Raw genomic sequence first — 21,306 nt, 5'->3', positions numbered from 1 at the left:
CACAATGTGTAATTAAAGGCTTAATTTCTTGTTAACGCCAACAAAAGACGGGCTTACTCCAAGGAAAAAACACAAAAAACTGTTTGTAGTCATGTGAGCTTTAGCTGAATAACAGTGTTTTAAATATGACACCCTGACAGTATAATAGGCTGATGTCATATTGTCATAAAAACATCATAAAACATGAACATTTTAGTATAGCTCTTGATCTTTTGGTAATAATTGGTTAATAATTCATTAGTCCAACTACTACTTTACTGAAGCGTGACTAAAACACCTGGTTTATCTGAAGATGAGCGGTCTCCTAAGGGACAATAAGCAATAACCTCTAACAACAATGCATCGTAATCAAACCTGGCATGCTCGTTTCACTAAGACGGGAGGCTTATCGATTGTGTGCGCAGCTTCTCCTGTGTGCACGTGCGACAACGCCACTGATCGAGTACAAATTTCATTACGAGATGTGGCTCTAAATGAAAATAACCATCAGCAAAATTGGAGAAACATGACAGTTTAATTAAACTAAGACTATTCAGACAGTGGTGCAGGTATAATTTTTGCTCCCATATGGCACCTTTCACAGGCTCAGTACATGTACGGTGAATAATAAATGTGGAAAAAAGATAAGGTGAGGAGGTTGGGAGGTAAATGAAATAGCCCCTAATCTCCTGGGTGGTGTCACTTCAGAGTGTATGAGGAGGCTGCAAAATACACAAATCCTAACAGAATAGCACGAGCTGTCACGGCACGGGAGGCTGAATGAAAACGATAGGCTACAAAAGAATAGCACAAAGTTTGGAGTAGTAGGAAGTGACATACAAATAAAAGCCAAAGACATGACGAAAATAGAGCAGTGAGACGAGTCAACATGTAACAGTAAGCAGAGCACTGAATCTGTACATTGTAGCATATGACCGGGCCTTCTTTCAAACATTCAAATATATGAATGAGATTACTTTCAACCTATTTTAGTCACATTAAGCTTCTGCAAAGATTTCGATTGTTATTTATAGGCAGAATGTTGCTGGCATTCTTTAAACAAAATCAATTTGGGCAAAATGTATTGTAATATATTAAAATGACCTGCCAGCGCTGTCGTATATTCACAAACGCCAAGTCTGGACACAAGCAAAAAAATTTTGCCAGGCAGCTTACTCACATTGAGACTGACCCCAAAAAAAAAAAAAAAACCCAAAATAAAAAACTGTAGACAGAGAGAGAGAGAGAGAGAGGGGGGGGGGGGACAGAGCTGGAAAATTGAATACATGCAGAATGAACAAGCTTGTGGGTTAGCAGCCTCCCATTCATTCTCATCAGCCTGTCCTGTTCCCTTAACGTCTTACTGAGAGCCGGCCTGATAGGCTTTTCACGCTGTGCAGCCACATTATTTAAAGGCTTTGCCCAGTGCCATTCACAAAAGTCACACTTCAGCGGCAGTCTTCAAAAAAAGAAAGAATAGTTTACACTGAGTTGGAGATCTGACAAATGGCATTTAGTCACAAACATGAAAAAAAAACTTTTGCTTTATATAAGACTTGACTTTTAAGTAACTTGGTGAGGACATTTCGTCTTATTCAGTTAGTAACTCAAAAAGCATACAGGTCATACAGAGGACTGCTCACACGCTGGCAACCAGTGAGATTAAGATAATCGTTATATTTCCATTTATACTGTTGTAATTATATTGCCACACGAGCCCAGTTGGTGGCATAATGGTTGATTGAGGCAGCAGTCATGTCAGGTTTTTAGTTACCAGCTTTTTCTTTTGCAAGAGGTTTTTTTGTCAGTGTTACAATATTGAGACAACAGTTTAGGCCCACACCCCACCAAAAACACTGACTCATGTTTCAAAAATAGCCCATAGTTCACTCTGGGAAACCTTTCCTACCTCCCAAAATTCATATAAATGAGCTTGAAGTGTGAACTTTACAGAGATCACGCAGGGGTCACTTTCTCACAGATTTAGACCTGCAAGAAATCTGGATGCAGTTTCAGAGACTGCCAACAGTCCAGTATTGTCCTCCGTCAATGGAGTGTCCTCGTCCAACATGTGGCAGTGGCCTGTGCCAACAAACATCTCAGTCAATCACAGCTTAGGAGAGGAGGGCCGCTGTATCCCCTCTCGGAGCTGTCAGAGTCTTTGGTTTCAGCAGGATGGTCGTGTTTTGACTTTGCTAAATGGACCATGGATCGCTTGTACTTAGTGGAGAGTTCAAATATTGGGAAAAGAAAAAAAAGTCGGTAAAGTGACACCAGAGGCCAACAAGCTAAAAATAAACACTGAGCACTTAAAGAAAAAAACAGGGTGGAATCTATTAGTCAAACCAATCGGGGAATGGAAAGGGAATCTGATTCCAGCCTTTAAAAACACTTTATTTTTCATGAATTTCACACCAAATAACAATTAGATTATAGTCATTTCAGCACATTTAGTCTTTGAAATTAGACTCTCAAAATTTCAGTGAAAAGGAAAAAGATAAGCCAACGGTAATTAAACCGTAACCACATAACCAGTTTCATGGTAAACTGTTTTCAGATCCAAGGGATTTTTAAAAGAAGGGATACTATCGGTCACTACTAGCATTCTTCTGGAGTCATCTGAAGTCATTTGCAGACAGTTGTGCGTACAAAGCATCTAACTCTGACATTAAAGCCCTCCTGCTTCAATCAACCAGTGTTTTAGCTTGACGTTGATGTTTCCCCCCAACCATAATCAAACAGTTATATGTGCGACTTAAAGAAACCTGTTATTAAACTATTAAGAATAATGTATTTTGTCATTTTAGGCATGAGAGCTTGATGGATTTTAAGATGTGATGCCAAGTTGTTACTTTTCTGGCTGTTATCAGATTATGCAACAAGTACAGTTGACTCATCTGTTGCCACCATTTGGCAGACACGGCTTATAAAATATGCAGCACTCCCATCCTCGCTAGGGCTGAACGATTATGGAAAATAATCTAATTGCGATTTTTTGCCCCAATATTGCGATTGCGATGCGATATGCGATTATTTTTTAAGGTCTTTGTCTTCTGTATTATTAAACAAAGACAAGCAATACATCATATAGTATGGCCAATACTATATTACATTAATTTTAAACTGTTCTTTCCTGGAAGACAGACCTCTGTTATGATGACATGAGGTGATGCATGAATTGATGACTGACATTTTTATTTAACTTCTTCAATCACAACAGTATATTTGAACATACACAATAGTTTATTTTTAGCTTACAAACATCTGAGCATAAAGTGCTGACAAGGAACCCTGGTGTAAACATTAAAATGAAAGTCAGTACAATGTGCAGATTGCAGAAATATACATTAAAAAAAATCAGTGGCTTTACCACACTCAGTTTTTCGACATCTGTGAACTACTAGACAGTCATTCAATTAAAAAATAATATTAAATAAATAAAACTAATAAATAAAAAATACACACATCTTACTGATCTCTGCAGTCAGTAACATTACACATAAAGTGCAAACATAATAGCAATTGTATAAACACACACACAAACACGCCTTTAAAGTTTAAAGGCGTGAAATTGGACGGTCTAGTTCTGATTAGCGTCACCGCTGTCTCGGTGGAGTTTAATAAACTCGGCCGTCTGCTTCTTGCTATCTAAAATATAACCAGACACTGGTGTAAATTCTCGACTGTCTCATACTTCTGTTTAATAAGTTTTCTGTTTGACGTTTAGTCAGCTGTGTGAAAACCAAGGAGGAACCCACCCGGGGGATTAATAAAGTTTTATTTTATCTAATCTAATAACTTTAATCTCAGCCAAACCGATTTACTCACGAACAAACAAAACACTGAAAAAAGCCCAACAATAACATTTTTAGGTTGTCTAAGTGACTTATATATTACGTTTAACCCGAGCAGCGAAACTCCGCGGTGATCTGAAAATGATGTGCCGGGAGTTGTGCCGTTCTCGGCCGCATCAGTAACCCTCGAGCTCCCGGCTAGCTGTCGAGCTGGTGGGTAGCAGACGCCTCTGAAAACGTCGAAGCACTTTTGCAAATATGGGATATCTTGATAAACCGAGCAGATATTTGATGTTTACACAACTACTTTCTCGCCTGAAAATATGTTAAAAGTTTATTTTGTGACCCAGAAAGATTAGTATGAGTAATTTTAAAACTTAGTAGCGGCCGCCATTGCTGGAAACTGGAGTTTGGCTGGGCCGCGCTATGAATTCTGGGATATGGTAGTAATTTGGACAGCCTTCGGCACGTCGCTGTGACGTAATCGGTCTACAAATGCGGCCTCAGGAGGATGCAGCCCATGAATTTGGACATGTCCAGAGTATAATCGCAGCCTTTGCGGTTAGAAAATTGCACTTGATCATGTCGCAATATTATCGCAAATGCGATATATCGTTCAGCCCTAATCCTCGCTGACTCAGGCCATCACAACATGATTAAAAGTTGGGAACAAAATCACTGTTACCCACATGCTGTTAAAAAAACAAGAGGTTGCATAAAAGAATGACAATGGTGGCCTTGGCATCAATCTGCATTTTTATTTGTTTTTCACACCTGCTGCGAGCTGCCCCAAAACATCTTATTTCTCAAAGTCTAAAGTCTCATCCCTCTCACTCCTGCTCCGCACATCTTCCTTCCGTCCATGTCACCAATTTGAGAGGCAGACCCTTTTATTCAGTTGAAGCGACAGCGAAAATACACAAGACTTGACAGTGACTGATGACTCGCTGTCAGCTCACTGCCTTAACCAAGGACAGAGCGCTTTCTCTCTGCTCCCTCTACTGCCACGCGCTCACAAAATAATTAGCGCAACAGCGGCATTTGAGGCAAAACGGGAGAAAATCTAATCTGCAGTCACCCGACTGCTTTCACAACCGTGTTCAGCAGTGACCTTAAAGTGCAGCGAGGGCTACGAGTCTTCACTTTGCAAACTGACAAATTTGTCTTGCCAGCGATCGAGCCAAACACTAAACACGGGGAACACTACACAAATGCATAAAGACTCGAGCAGTGGGTAAACTTTAAAAACGAACCCTGCAAGCAAGCTGCATAATCTATGTTTGTAGATCAATGTTTAATTTAATGGCTGTCATTGTAGCTCCTGTGCAATTCCTGCCTTGTACCTGTTATGAATCGATCTCTCTGGTACAAAAAAAAAAAAAAAAAGAAAGAAAAAGGGTGTAGTTATAAAACCAACTCTAATCTGCAGTTAAATCGTTTGCAAGAAGGTTGAATAATGTGTTGCTAAATTAATCTGCGATCTGTTTTATAAAAGAAAAAGTAAAGGGGAAGATGATATGCAGGACTTGGATCAGTGGGGCCTAAGCTGGTTTCTAACAGAGTTGAGTAAACTTCTTTGTTGCTGGAGGACATTAACTTGAACTTTTGTTATAACAAATGAAGACAGTTCTTCTTTTTCCTCCAGTTTTGGAAAGCCTATTCCCCAGAAAGCACACATTACTATGTGAGTAACTTATATCTAAAAACCCATCTTGAGGACATTTATAAGATTAAACACAACTGCCTCATATGACGTATAAACCAAATACCGTATTTTACGCACTATAAGGCGCACTTAAAATCCTTTAATTTTCTCAAAAATCAACAGTGCGCTTTATAATCCGGTGCGCCTTATGTATGGATTCTGGTTGTGCTTACAGACCTCCAACCGATTTTATGTGGTACATGGCGCTCAAACATCTGTCAAAAAACTCCATCCGCTTCAGGTCCCAAAGTCAAACGAACACTGCGGCATCACTGAGATTTAAAAACTGTCTAAATTCTTTCATCTTTAATAAAATGATCAGCCTTGCTGCTTTACCAGATGTAACAATTAAGTTTAACATCCAGGCATCCATGAAAACAGAATTTATTCAATTTAACAGAGTTAGATGTTAGCGGGAAGTTACCTAAACATGATATACCATGTTCTGACTGAGAGATTTCTGAAAAAATTAAACGTACAGTTCTGCTATCACTTCAAACATAAATGAAGACAAAACTAAACAGCAGTGAATGCTAAACCGTGTGGCTCTCCAAATGACGTTGTTCCTCCCCGTTTTCTTAAAAAGGTATTTCCTACCATCGGACCACACATTCTGAACATTAATACTAGTCTTTTGTTTGGTCAAGTACCTAGGGAATTTAAGCATGCAGTCATACATCCTTTACTTAAGAAACCTGGCTTAGTCATATCAAATTTTAGACCCACCTCTAACCTTCCCTTTCGTAAGATTCTGGAAAGGATTGTTTATACTCAGTTGATGGATTACTTGAATGACTCTAAATTGTCAGAAATCTTTCAGTCCGGCTTTAAGCCATTTCACAGTACGGAGACAGCCCTCGTAAAAGTTATGAATGACATCCTGATAGCGACAGACTGTGGTAAATATGCGGTGCTGGTCTTGTTGGACATGACCGCTGCATTCGACACAGCGGATCACGATTTGCTGATCTTTCGCTTACAGCACTGTGTGGGGATTTCTGGTTCGGCACTTTTGTGGTTAAAGTCCTCTCTTAAATAGGACCTTTTGTGTTAAGTTGGGGTCGGCTTCATCCTCTGTGGCCCCTCTGCTTTGGGGTGTGCCACAGGGATCTATTCTTGGGCCATTATTGTTTTCACTGTACCTTTTGCCTCTTGGCGTGATTTTCCGAAAACAAAGTGTCATTCCATCTATATGCAGATGACTGCCAGCTTTATTTACCTTTTAGTCATTCTGATAGTCTCCCAAGTCGACCTCTGCTTGACTGCCTTAGTGATGTCAAAGCATGGATGGCAAAAAACGTTTAAATTTTAATGATCGGAAGACAGAAGCGATTTTATTTGGCCCAAATCGTTTTTCTCACACTCAAGATGTTGATCTTGCAGCTTTGACTTCCCAACTAAAGAGTTCGATCACAAATCTCGGAGTAAAAACTGATTCTGCACTTACCTTTGATGACCACATAAACAGGGTGGTAAAATCAGCATCCTATCACCTCAGACGTTTAACGAAGGTTAAGTGCTTTCTTTCCAATTGTGACTTGGAAAGTGTTATTCATGTCTTTATTACTTCACGTTTCTCTTTTAATATTGGTTGGGCAGGGCACTTTGTCACGCTTGCAACTAGTGCAATTTTTAGAAGGAAATTTGATCACATCACTCGATTTTGGCCTCTCTACACTGGCTTCCAATTGAATTTAGGATCCGTTTTAAAGTCCTTTTATTGGTTTTTAAATCTCTAAGGGGTCTGGCACTTGTTTATTTGTCTGACTTGTTGAAGCCCCATGTCCCCACTCGTTCCCTTCGGTCAGCTGAGCAGTTGCTGCTTTTGGTCCCAAAGTCACGGCTGAAACTTAGAGGAGACCGAGTGTTCTCTGTTGCAGCGCCGAAGCTTTGGAATAACCTTCCTCTCCATATTAGACAGGCTACATCAGTGCCAGTTTTTAAGTCCTTATTAAAAACCTATTTTTACTCGCTGGCTTTTAACTCTGTGGGTAACTGACATGTTTTATTAATTTTATTGCCATGTCTGGTTTCTGCTATCTTATTACTATATTTATATTTGTATTGTACAGCACTTTGGTCTACCAGGTGTGTTTTTAAAGTGCTATATAAATAAATGATGATGATGATGATGTTGATGATGATGATTTGTTGGGTTACTGAAGTTGGACTAGCTGGTATATAGTGATGTGCTACATGATCGCTAGCAACGCAGCTATGTTAGCATAACATAAACACAGTGAAGCTGGAGGATGAACGCTAAGAGGGTCCCGGCTGGTTAGGGAAAAATGCAGTCCCACGGCAGGATGTTTGAAACGGACTAAACTTCAGTCAGGAGAACAAACTGAGATAATCCATCCACAATATGAGGTTAGTCATTAATATACTGCAACAATATGGGAATAGAGCAGCTGCTAGAGAATTCAACATTAATGAATCAATGGTACAGAAGTGGAGGAAGCAAGAAGAATGAGCTGATTAAAGTTTGACTTATCTGACTGTTTTGTTTAACTTAATGCGCCTTATGTGTGAAAACAGACCCGTTCATCGACAGTGCGCCTTATAATGGTCTGAAAAATACGGTATCACCTGTACCCTTCAGTACCACACTTCTGAGATGCAGCTCAAGAATGAAAATATGATGAAGATGTTCTTGTTTTTTGGCTTTTAAATCAACCTTTCAGTGCACCGTTCCTTACCTGTGTAGGTCTCAGGATGAGGTGTGAGGTTAATCTCGTCGGCTACTGTTAAAGGAAGGGGGGAAAGAGAGAAGGGATACAAACATTTGGGGTTCAGTTAGTGCTCACGACATTCCACATGCAACATACAGGTAGCGCTGCAAACATCAGAACGAGCCTCATCTCAATTAGGATCGGAAGCCATGCGAGACCAGGGGGGTGGGGTCGGTGTGGGGGGAGATGGGAAATGAAAAGAGGGTTTGAGGATAGCAATCAGACTTGTTGTGATATCAACATGGCACACAGCAGCAATCTGGTCGGGAAGATTAGATATGATTATAGAGAGTGCGAGCAGAGAGACTGGTGCAGCCAAAGCAATCAGCGACTGTTCGAAGCCATTTCAAGGTGAATCAACACAGTGAAGTTCTTGACTTTGGCGAGAGATGCAGAGTGTGTTTTCAAACCAAGAGGCAAAGGGGGTGGAATACATTTAAATACGAGGTACATGTGTGAAACGCGAGGAGCATGCAAAGATATGCACTCAAGGTTAAATGAAATCCAGTTAAACTAGTTAACTAGGTTTACTGAACTGATAAAAATTACTTTTAAACACTGACTTCACCAAAAAGTTTCATAAGCCATATGCAACTTTTTCTTCACCAACAAACAAAGCATGGGTATAGCACTCATGTTGTATATGCCTTTACTATTAATTTGTTCACATTTTCTTTTAGAATTAACAATAGTGGGTCCTCGTGGATTATTTGCTTTTACTTTATGTATCAATGGGTATTAAACTGGTTATTTCTAAACTTTAGGACGTCTAAACACAATTACTTTATAAGCATAACCTGGATTTTAATGTGAATGGGATTAAAAAGCTTTCATCGGGATATTCTGAGTCAAAGATGATTGATGCAACACGCCGACTATGTTTTAAAAAGTATTAGCACTATATGAATATGAAAGAGGAGGGTGTACAAACGGCTTTAGTCTATATGAAAGGCATTATTGTAGCATCTGGAAAATCCTTGAATTCTTAAGTCGAAGTTGAGTGATGGAGAGAAGCAGAAAGTTTTTAAACACTCTACCTAAATCCATGCTCTTGGACTTGCGTGTCTTGATGATTTCAAGTTGAGAGGCGTCTCCAAATTGCTTGGTGCGCTTCTCTGACATGCTCTGGCGTCCAAAACCTTCCCTCTGGAAAGCACCATCTGGATGATTTTCATCTGGAGCCGCAGAGCTGGATGGAGAGTGCGACAGGTTAAGATGAGCTGGACCTGATCTCACACACGGAAAACCTCACAGACAAATATGTGTTCAAAATCATTTCAATGGATTTAATTACTCCAAAAACAGGAATGTTTTGAAATAGTTGTCATAATTTTTTTTATATAAAAGGAATGTAAAATGAAAGTAAACACATTCTACAAGCAGAAAAGAAAGAAAGAAAAGTGGGAAGAAGAAAGCTGAACATGGTATAAGTTAAGAAGGATTCAAAGAAGCTGTCCTCTTTGAACTCGAGGCCTTCAAACATGAACATGAAGGGCATCGGGGAGGGACGGGGCAAAAATCAAGAAGAAGGTATGGGAGCTGAGCAACTGGAACTAGTGGAATATAGATTGGGGCAATGAGAGAAACAGGGTTGGTGAAGACAGCACGACGGTGAGAACTAAAATAAAAACAGCAGAACTGAGAGGGCAGAAAGGCTGACAGCAGGAGACAAGGCGTTATCTGGATGGAAGAAAGCAAAAGAGGAGATAAAGGCAGCAGTAGAATGGAAGAAAAACTTAACAGACAAAAACAGACAGAGAAAAATATCTGTTAATCTTTCTCACACTGACACACTCAAGATGTCCTTATCATCACTGTGGCAGAAAAGGACATCAGACTGAGAGGATAGTAGGGGGAAAAAGAAAAGTAGCTGCTCCAGGAAACGCTGCTTACAATCAAAGAGCAATCAGCTGGAAAAAACAAACAATCTGCACACCGATAATCCACAACACTGAAACACCTGACAGACAAAACACTGATTATCACCTCACAAAAGGGTGAGATATACTGTACTAGACAGCAAGTGAACAGTTAGTGCTTGAAGTTGAGCCAACAGGGAAATGAGCAATCATAAGGATTTAAGGGACTCTGACAAAGGTCAGACTCGACAACTGGGCCCAACAGAAGTGGTCCAAGGAGCCGCACATGTGACAGTGTTTTGGTTAGCAAAGACTGGCTTGTGTAGTCTGATGCTACAGAAGAGCTACTCCAGAATAAATTGCTGAAAAAGTTCATGCTGAATAAGACAAGAAGGTCTCAGTACAGTGCAGCCCTTCGAATGGCAAATCATTAAATAAGTAATGGCAGCAATCTGTTAGAACAATAATGTTTTCTGTTGCTCTTGTCAGACACAAGTTGCATCGGGGTGCACTGTGGGAAAAGGCCAGCTACTGAGGCAACATGATGCTCTGGGCTATAATGTAAAATTTTAAGGAACAGCTTCCAGAACGAGTGTTCAGAGCATCAAACGAACAGGAACCATCTCACAGTTTACAGAGCTTAAAGAGCCCGCTGCTAACATCTAGTGCCTGATACCGCATGACTGCGAGGTCTCAAGTAGCTGTAAAAACAAACAACCTGTTGCATATGAAGTTTTTCTCCAAGAAACCTTATTTTCAGATATTATATGCCGTTTTGTTAGATTTAGGCACAGTAGCTCTGTGGAAAACGTGTTAAACTGTACGCTAACCAGAAACAACAGTTTCCGCCTACCTGTGATTCTGATTGGGCAGCTCTTTGGTCCACGGTGGAGTCACATCAGCTGCGAAGCCGACATCATCGTGCGAGCTCGAGGACGACTGGTCGGAAAGGTGGGGTGGAAGAAGTGGCGGCCGGTCATCTTCTATGATCACAGTGTCGTCCTGCGGCATGTTGACGGTCGGTGAGAGCTGATAGTTTCCTGCAGGGGACAAAAATATACTTTTCATTATTCTTATGTTTTCATCGCTGTGTTTATGTGTTTTGGTCCTTCAGATCCAAAGTTTTCTGTGTTCCCAACTTCACAAAGAAGACTTGTATATCTCCACTCTGACAAAGACATAAATATACATGTAGAAAAAATGAAAAGGTTAAAGCCAAGTTGTTATGTTAGTCCTTGAGACTCAGAGCAACAGCAGCATTTCTCAAGTCAATAATAAGAGAGAAAAGGACGGAGAATCAACACGCCAGAACACAAAGTCTTACAGCTCGGTGTGACAGAGTAAAGCAATCTAACAAAATCAGTTAGTTTACATTTATACCGCTTCTTTCTGACTGGTTTCATTTCTCATGACTTTCACTAATGAAGAACAATATGTTTTATTGACACGACTCAAATTAGAGTCTTGCTTCTTCTTACAGTTCAGTAAGATGTATGAGACAAGTGCACATCTCAACAAATGAATTGGTACTCAGCCGCCGTCTACTGTACAAACCACACAGCATCCCCGTCAGTGTGCTTGAGCGTAAATCAGGAGTTATTTCCAGAGAGAACATTTGAGCCACACTTCCTAATCAGTCAGTGCTGCAGCGATTTATCAATATGGAGAACCTGAGAGTTGAGAAGACACTATGTCTCATCAGCGATTTTATTTTATTGGAATAATCCCTACATAGAAAACAGCATCCGCGATTTATATTGGCGCCAAGGTGAAAATCATGAAAACTGAAAAAAGGAGCACGCTGACTGGAGAAACCCTCAGGAATTCATTTATTTGTGACAGAAGACAACTACTGTATTAAGCGTGAGACTGCAGTCACAGTTTAATTGGAAAGGGACAACAAAATACAATGAAACACGGGTAACTTTTGAAACCACAGAACATATTTTGAAGTTTAAAAACGGTGAGTGAAACGGCTTCTGGCTAATCAGCTTATACCAAGAGGAGTCTGGCAGCAGGCACAATGGTGCTCTTATGTCAAAACACTATGATTAATTCAAGCTGTGCCCTCACAAATAAAGATTAAAAAAAGTCTGTGTTGAAGCAGAAAAAAAAAATTAAATAGTCTCCTTTCTCCGCCTCTGAAAAGCACAGCTTAAAAACTCTCATTGATATGCAGCACATGACTTTGTCTTTAATCTGTATTTTGAAACTGGCATCAAAAAGGGTATCTTCAATGCTTCATAAAAGCCTTGTGTACTGAGCTTAGGGAGGAGTTTGTTTGTCAGAGACCGGGAGGTCTAAGCCAGGCCTGCTGTTTGCTTCTCTTAACCAGGCACCAAGGGGAAATGGATGTCATTTCATCCAGCTAGCATGGGTGAATGACCTGATGTAAATGAGCTGAAAGGAGAAAACAAAGGAGCGATGAGGAGGTTTGAGTGTGTTAGGGTATGCAAATTTGTGTGTAGAGGTCAATTAAAATGTTGTCGGTCAATGTTCAAAGTGACATCTTATTTATGTGAACTGACTGATGCACAACGTACTTTTTAATCCCATTTTGGAAACATAATAAGGCAGTAAAGCTTGCGCCACACAAAACCCTATTTAGAGTGTTATTTTAAAGGAATAATATGACTTACAGTGATGTTTGTGCTGCAGTTTTGGTGATTGAAATTCTAGTACTTCAGCAGTTATCTGTAAGTGATGTATGGGAAGCTGCTTGTAAATCAAGGTTAGCAGCAGGAACTGATTACTTTGCCCTCCACCTTCTAAATATGGTTCTGGTTTCAAAATTGAGAGCTCAGAAGCCAATGATGAAATAGTTAATATTTACAGCCTCCTTGTGCTTGGTAGTGACTAAAAAAGTAGTGGGAGAAAAAAGACAATAAGAAATGCAGAAATAAGAAATAAATGCACACATTTCTAGGAATATATATAGATGTATATATAGATGTGTAGATATAGATATATAGATATATAGATGTGTACAAGCATGAATTCTCTCACACTCAGTGTGAATGTGCTGTGCTGGATCTGCAGAAGTGTGCAAAGTGCACGGCCTTAACCTTCCCTGAACAACTACAACTGTTCTAGTGGTTTTAGTGTGTGTCTTTGCCCTCCTTTCAGCCCCGCCTCCTGCTGTGCATGTTTGTTATTCACTGTGAATCTGGGAGTCCGGGCGGGTCCTCCAGCACAGCATGGCCACTTCTTTCTCTCAGACCACAGCCACACACATTTTACACAAGCGTCCGCACACATGTGCATTCACAGAACCACTTAATCCCATTTCCCTAAGCAGTCCAATGCGCAACACTGAGAATCCCATCAATGTCACAGTTTGAATCACTGCAGTACAATCAACTGGCAGCTACTGAGTAGGAAACCAATGAATCTGTCAACTCAGTTGCTCGGTATAAGGACGGGGAAAAAAAAAGCTTCTTTGTTTTAGTTCCAGCACCCGAGGGCAGCCGACAGCCAGCGACAATGGCTGTGCCATGTGGACGCAGCACACACCCAACATCACCTGAGAATCGAACCAATAAACACAAATTATTGTTCCCAACGGCTGTAATAATTTTAGACAGCGCTGCAGTGGAACAATAGGCAGCATTTCATTGGTGAGTCTCCAGTATTATTAGATGCTTTTTGTATACAACTGCTGAATACTTGAAGGAAAAAAGGGGGACATGGAACTGGCAAGAGGGAAGGAGGGGGTACAAAAGACTTTCTGAATGAAACTGGAAGTAGCAGGAGGGGAGGATAACATGAGGTGAAAGCCATGCGGAGCATTCCCCCCCTCCCTCCTTTTAATTTTGTCTTGTCTCAATGTATTTGCATAATTAGCAAAGAGGTTATTGCCAGGGGTGCTGGGCCTTGAAAGCTATTGGCCTGAAGGAATAATTAAGCTGCTCTCTTATCCCTGGCATCTTCAGCAAGCGATCTAAGAGTGCACGCGGTCCGAAATTCAAGCTGATATGTTCGAAACCAAGTTCTCCTCTAAGAAAGCTTAATGCATGATTTATGTTTAGCTGCACCCTCACAACGCAAGAACAGGCTTATTCCAAGGAACTGTGAAAGACCCCTCCAGCACTCAAACACACACACAATTGTATTTATCTTAAGAAGGTTTGCTGAGCATGCAAAGCTCTACTTTGTGTTCACATGCGTTCCCATGTGGGACCTGCTTCTAGTCTCTTCCTGACAGCTCCTGACTAGCAGCAATGGAGCAGCTCATAGCCGTGCATCTGTTTTTCCAGACCCTTCCACTGTATTCACATCAGTCATAACACAGCTGCCTATGTTGGCGAATCACCACATTTATGTTAATTCACAGGGAATTGACTCAAGTACAAAGGGTGACAAGTTAGCTCGTGCAATCATCAGGAGTTACTACAACTTAAAGTTGCAAATCCTGCAGCTGGTCCATCAATACAAACGTAAGCACGGGCCAGAGCACTCGTCCAACTCCCAGACATGCACTTTAAAAGTGGTGGTTGACCCAAATTACACAGAAAGACGCCACGATTGTTACCCTATGTTGTAGTGGTGTGAAACCATGTCCAAAGTTTGGGTTTTTCCGCCCATGTTTGGACATATTCTTGGAGGTGTCTTCTTTCACTCAAATACGGTGTCAAAAAGCTCTAAAATATCTTTCTATAAGACAAACATTAGATTCCACCAGCGCTACTTTCATTAAAGAAACTGTTCCAATCCAAACAAGAAGGGTTCTATAGAACCAACCTTCTAAAGTCAAGTCATGATCAAAAACTTGACATTTACTGCAGCAAACCTGGTCTGAGGGCCAAAACAGTCATTTTATAGGTAGACATAAATAAAGGGAAGAATTCGATGTGGAATGAATGTTAGAAAAAGTTTTAATAGCTTTAAGAACGGGGATGAAAGATCAATTGTTTGGGAGAAAAGTTCTGATGTTTATGATGGGTTTGGCCGGACTATCGGCCCTCCATCCAATGTTTATTTATAATTGCCAGCACAGCCTCTATAATTCTCACCCTAGAAAGAAGGAGAAGAAAGATGCAGATGACACAAAAAATGTTCAGCTAATGATTTTTGCAAAACTCACTTTAAGCAGGTGGGTAATTTGCACTGCAGTTTTTACTTTACAGATTACTGTCGGGTGATTTTCACAGGATTAAGATCAACAATCATATAATTATTACAGTTTATTACATGTATATACATACTAACCTCATGTGAAGAGGAATAAAATTCAAACTGAGTCCCAGTTTGACTGGTCCCCATCAAATCTTATTTTTATAAAAATGTAGTTATAGACAACACAAAAGACATTTGAAAAAATACCTTTAAAATGTTAATTTATGAGGAAAATACTAAGAAAAGCAGAGTCTACCAGCTTAAAGTTTGAGATTGCTGACCTTTATCCTCTTTGCCGAGTCCACAGTGGCAAATTAAACAAGAGTTCATATAAGGATTTAATCCTTTCCCTACCTCTCCCAATCTTCACAAAACCACAGAGCAATGTTCTAAAAAGCCCAAACTGCTTATCTGTAGTGATTCAAGTACATGAAAAAAATCCTTTTATAACCCACTTGATTTTAAAACCACGTGTCAAAAAGAAGACTCAGAATACGTTACATGATATATTGAGGCTGAAATGCCTCCTTAAACAGTCAAGGGAAAAAATCCACTGGGCTGATTAAGTGTTTAATAAGCAGAGAAAAGAGTCACGTGTCTGTGACACATAGCAATTATAGAGTGTGCAGCCCTCATAGGCCAGCCTTGGAGGTTTCAAGCATGCGGTGCCTGATCCTGGTGGACAAACGGACCACTCTCGGTGCTTTGATATCAGATATTCCCTGCTTAGCCCAGTCAGTTCACAGTGAAATCACAAAAACAAGACACGTGACAGAGGATCAAAAAAAGCACGTGGCACGTGTGTTGGGAGACACAAATACTGATGGGGCATGAGCTGCAACACTACAGCAGCACTGCGGTGACATTATTCAATTTAAGTTGAGCCTCATCATGTTTCACAAAATCCATCTCTCGCTTGTAAAGGTTGTGACTGGATGCAGCTCCACATTTTGGACAATATTTAATCATATTTAAGGGAGACTGACAGTAGAAAAGCAGATATTAATAACAATTTCTATATTTTTTTCTTAGTACAGCCTTCCTTTAATTTCACCTAACAAACAATCTCATCCTCACCAACAGGCCAAACTTCACTTTGATTTTTATTCTGGAAGATTATTTTGTTTGTTTAGTTTCCATTTGTTTGGATCGAATCTCTTGCTTAAAGAAAGAGGAAAAAAATCCTTAAAGTATTACTGCAACGACTGTGCCACTCTGGTAACAACCTGAGAACCCATCAGCTCGTACACTGACTTGGCGTCCAAGTGCAACGGCTAGTTTTTCAGGGCTTCAGCATACCCAAACTGCGGATAACAAATATCTGTTCAAAACCCCCCTCTTTTGTTTTTGCTCTCGACATAGATAGACTGACTTGCAAACAAAGCATGCTCAAATATTTGCTTAGTTAACAAGACGCAGGAAACTTCTGTAACTATCTAATAGCTACCCCCGAAAAATCAAAACTGTTTATTCGTATTATTTTCTTTTTTCTGTAAAAGACCCTCTGCCAGGTTCGATTTTAAAGTTTAACAAAGTCCCATATTAACCACCCACTGTTTGCAGAAAGCTCTTCTATGCTCCAGTTCAACCTTGACAGCTTTACTGCTTTTTGTTTTTCGTTTCAGGCAGAGAAAAAGACTCTTTGCAGTCTTTAGAAAGCCTTCTCCCGTCCAACAAAACTAAAGATCAGCAACTGTTGAAACACGTCTGGTCAGTACATTCTGGAGGCCCCTGCAGATTATGCTGATTTTGAACTGTATACACAAAGTGATGTATTAACTTCATGAAGCATTAGGATAAACTCGAGCTTCACAAAAGATTCAGACATCAGTTTGTCTGGTCGGCAAAGTGACAGCGATCTCATTTGCCACTGCTAAGCAGACAACTGCTGTAAATCTGCCTCGTGCTTTCACTCCCAACCCTGTACGCTCATTATGTGCTTGCTGTTTGTTAAGCATGGATGAACGCAGCCACTGTAGCAGCATGGAGGAGCTTCACCTATTAACACTTTCTCTGTCACTCATAGCTTACACTTTTATATATACTGACAGTGTCAGAGTCAACCGATTTGCATAAATGGAAAACACTTTCAGATTAAGTTGCATTGATTAATGAGACAGATTTGCCTAGAGCTACTTTTTTAAAATACAAGATAAGAGTTACTTCAACTCTTCTTACTGTTTTTCTACTTAATTCATTTACATTAAAAGTATTTTCTGTGTCTTTCTTTTCCCTTTGGGCTCATTTGCAATGATTCAGCAGAAGAGAAATTGAAGAATTCAAAGCAAATAAACAACTGCAAAGGACAAGATGTAGGAAGATGGTCAGGTCATTTTGTTCTTTCTTGAAATTAAAACAGGCGAGCTTTGCGATTTCACCATCTGGTGCACAGAATCCTTTCTTTGACATTAACGAACATAACCACCCATCCATCAATCACTCAAGTGCTACACAAATGCAATCCTGCACAGATGCGCACAAAGCTCTTACACACAGATACAAATATGCTTGCTAATCACACACACGCAGTCACTTTCAAACCAGCTCAGAGCATGTTTGAGCAAAGGGTTATTTAGAAACAGGGAGAGTTGCAGGTTTGAGAACCAATGCACGCGTGACACTTTCAGAAAACATACAAGCAACAAACTGTCGAGGGGGCATTTGTCCATCTCTGCCCCCTGCGGCCTGACAGAGACATTAAAAACCACTGGTTCCAGATGATACTGCTGGCTCATGCTGACAAAACCTGGCAGGCTAGCTTAGAGAACACACAAAACAAAATGCTGTAATTGCTGTAAAATGCTGCAGTTGTGACCCTATAAACATCCTTAAGCAGAAGAAACAGGGAATCACATTGCACCTGCAAATGGCCATAAACTACAACAAGGCAGGAAATGTTAGAACCAGTTGCCAATGAATGAGTACAAAAAAAAGGTCAAAATTAATTCGTTATGCTGGAACTCACCTATCGTGCGTGGCAGCATGCCTTGCCGAGGCATCAAGTTGTCATCGAGGCCCTCCAGGCCACCATACAGCGAGTGGGAGATTCGGCGCTCGTGGTCATCTAGGGAGGTGTTTAAAATCTGCTGGGGTCCCAGTGGGCTCCCTGGTGTCTCCTGAATGAAGAGGAAGCTGATGTTACATCAAAGACTAACTCCTTCCTTTGTTTGAATCACCTGTGAAGTGTTTTTATAAAGGTTAACAAAGAACAAATAATCCTTTTTAACGGGGACAGAGTGAAGTGCTAGAAGTTAAGTCTTACTCAAAAGTGAGAGAATGATTCTGAAGGGACCTAGCATCGCTAACATTTGTTCAATAGTAATGGCTGGACACAGGGGTGGCGATCCATGCTAATGCTACCAATGTGGTAACAAGGATAAATGAGGATGGATTTCCATTCGGCTGTTGAGCCACAGGCTGTTACCGAGCTGGCGATCCCCCGCTGGGGAAGATTAGCTTCCTAGCATCTTGACATTTCCCTTAAGACCCATGATGACAGTCTTTCTTGCTGGACAAATAGACCATTTGCATGCCCCGTTACCCTTTTGCACACATCTACTGCCTGAGAAGGTGTGTGCACGTGTGTCTTTTGTCCGTTGGATCACTGGATGTACTGATGTTTTCTGTATGGTTTTTGCATTTCTTTCTGAAGGTGATGACAGCTCTAATGGTAACAGTCATAAATGTTAACACATATCAGGAAATGACACTATCAAACTTGACTCAATACTGGGACCAAATGACTCCAATCAATGACTATGACTAGCTTGGCTGGAATTTGAGTTTGGCAGAAGGTCTTTGCCCAATGATCCCTTTCACTTCAGTGAATGGTTGTGCTGCTATAAACACTGCCGAATAGATAGGGATGTAACAGAAAACTTCAGTTTATGAGAGCATACATATGGTGGTAATATTAGGATGCTGGCAAAAGTGTCATGAGGCAGATTACAGAAAAGAAGGCTCTTTGTGCAAGACTAGAAACATGTTCACATCCTGAATCACCTTTAGCTCATCGATCAAACTGCTTTTTCTTTCTTGTTAGGGATTCACCGGGGTCATTTAGACAAGACAAGTCTGTTTATGAAAAAGGAACAAATAAATAAACCCTTGCAGCAGCCCTGAACTCGATCTTGTGTTGTGAATGCAAGACGTTATTTAGCACAGAAACCTATAACTTTCCAATAAATGCACGCAAGTAAAAATACAGCACAGGCCTGCGAAGTGTAGAGTAATACAATAAGTTCACACTGGAAATAAGGCAAAATTCAAAACCCTTAAGCAAGACACCATAATAGCTCTTGTAGAAAGGTAAGAAAATCATAGACATTTCCTTTTTAAATAACTCCTCCTGTAGAAAAAAATGTTAGTATGCCAATAAAAGTTTCTACCAGTTTTACTGCTAACACGTCTTAATTTTTCTGGATGCCTTTCTTGCACTACAAATGAAGAAAGTCATTTGCTGAACAGATTAAACCGTTTGAACGATGGCAAACATAACTAATGAAAACTTCACATGGATAAAACAAATCAACTACGGAGAGCGACTCATTTCGAAGGTCGCCATATGGTGCTGTGACTGCCGGCATGCAGCTGCTCTTGACTTTAAATGAGGTAGTTAATGAATCGGGTGACTGAGGGGCCGGGGTGAAATGCCTCGGTAATAGCCGATGGGATTCGCCGTACTGAGGGCACGTGGACAAATCACACCGCAGCTCATTGCATATTCAGGCTGATAATTGAACTCCTGGAAGGTCTCGATCCCTTCGGGTGCCAGCGGTGATGTGGAAGTTGGCTGGTTGGAGTTCACTGCGTTTCTATGGGGATGGAGGAAAGATCGGAAATGGTGGAGCCTGTGATTTATGCAAAAGCAAACATTTGAGATTGATATCGGATTGACGGGGATACGGGAGGGAGAGTAAATAAATATTTATCTGATCACATATGTCGCTAAATGTCAAATGAGCTATAGCTCTTATCCTATAGTAATTAGGTGTTATTAGATTTTAAGTAATATTTGATTGACGGCTGGTTATGATGCGTTAATCTATACTGAGCCTATGGGGCTTCGAGCTCAGACCAGTCTCTTTGAGAACAAGTGTATTAAATTGTTGTTTTCCTCCTCTTGTTTTCTCAGTGTCACGGACTCTATTTTTATAAATAGCCAGACACTTGGACAGCCTCAGGCCATGCCTCCAGCTCTGCATGTGAAGCAAAGATTGACGAGACTCCCAGCGCTCGAATTTTATTCATCCACCACGCTCTCTGTGAAGTCTCACTGCTTCGACATGTCGGCAACACACACGCGTGTGCATATACATAGGACGTGTTGGCAAACGGACACGCAGAAATATCCTGGTAAATAAATGCATATGTGCATAAGCTGGATGTACAAAAGCACAAACTGCACGCTTCACTACACATATATACACGCACACAGGCTGATAACACACACACACACACACACAAGACACACCTCCAGGCTTAGCCTCTGCTTTCAATTACGAGGCGGACCGAGGGGAAATCAAAACTTTGACACACCAGGTTGGAAAAGGAGAGCAGAGAAGCCAGGCACTGCCAGAGGCGTACACGTGCACACGGATGTGCGCGTCCATTTGCAGACACGCAGCAGCGGTGCACACAGATTCAGCCTCAGCTTTCAAGCAGGCGACAGGCCAAGGTGTACGGAGAATGTAAAAACATGACATTGAGGGGAGGAGAAAAGTTGCGCAGCTCAGTTCGCAGCCGTGTATTTTTCCTCCACCTGCCTCGAGGGAGGCAGGAGTGAATGTAAGGGGTTGGTGAAATGCTATGACCTGACTGCTTCCTTTTATTTTATGAAATAATTAATTGATGCTTATAAGGGTATTTCCCAGTGGTTTGGCTTTGGGTTGTTATATATTTATCACAGAAAGGAACTCACAGAAATCAGGCCTAATGACTTAAGTGGCTATATTCAAGAACAGCAATGCCAAATTTTAGAGAAACAAAAACAAAAAAAACCCCAACAACATGGAAACTGCAACTATAGATATTCTGATCTGAATACTAACAGATTGGAAAGTGAAATTTGCCCCATTAGAGTTGAAAATACTAAAAGTAAGGTTGGACTCTAGCAGACTGAA

At 40.7% G+C, this 21,306-nt stretch overlaps 1 protein-coding gene across 6 annotated transcripts in view; it reads right to left on the bottom strand.

Moving 5' to 3' along the window:
• pard3ab (par-3 family cell polarity regulator alpha, b) overlaps positions 1–21,306 on the bottom strand; it is a 250,370-nt gene that overhangs the window by 82,973 nt on the left and 146,091 nt on the right. For 4 of the 6 annotated variants that reach the window (XM_085390426.1, XM_085390428.1, XM_085390430.1 and 1 more), the window contains 4 exons: positions 18,150–18,300; positions 10,923–11,109; positions 9,248–9,399; positions 8,178–8,222 (listed from right to left, as the gene is read on the bottom strand). In XM_085390426.1, the coding sequence (XP_085246552.1) occupies positions 8,178–8,222; positions 9,248–9,399; positions 10,923–11,109; positions 18,150–18,300 (535 nt within the window). The remainder of the gene's footprint in view (positions 1–8,177; positions 8,223–9,247; positions 9,400–10,922; positions 11,110–18,149; positions 18,301–21,306) is intronic. The other 2 variants (XM_085390427.1, XM_085390429.1) reach the window with 1 other exon arrangement.

This window comes from Rhamphochromis longiceps, linkage group LG18 (assembly GCF_057381845.1).
Source record: "Rhamphochromis longiceps isolate RC_006_pf linkage group LG18, R_longiceps_female_GT1.1, whole genome shotgun sequence".
NCBI lineage: Eukaryota > Metazoa > Chordata > Actinopteri > Cichliformes > Cichlidae > Rhamphochromis > Rhamphochromis longiceps.
The sequence above is the reverse complement of the archived record's forward strand: the minus strand, read 5'-3'. Positions and strand labels throughout refer to the sequence as shown.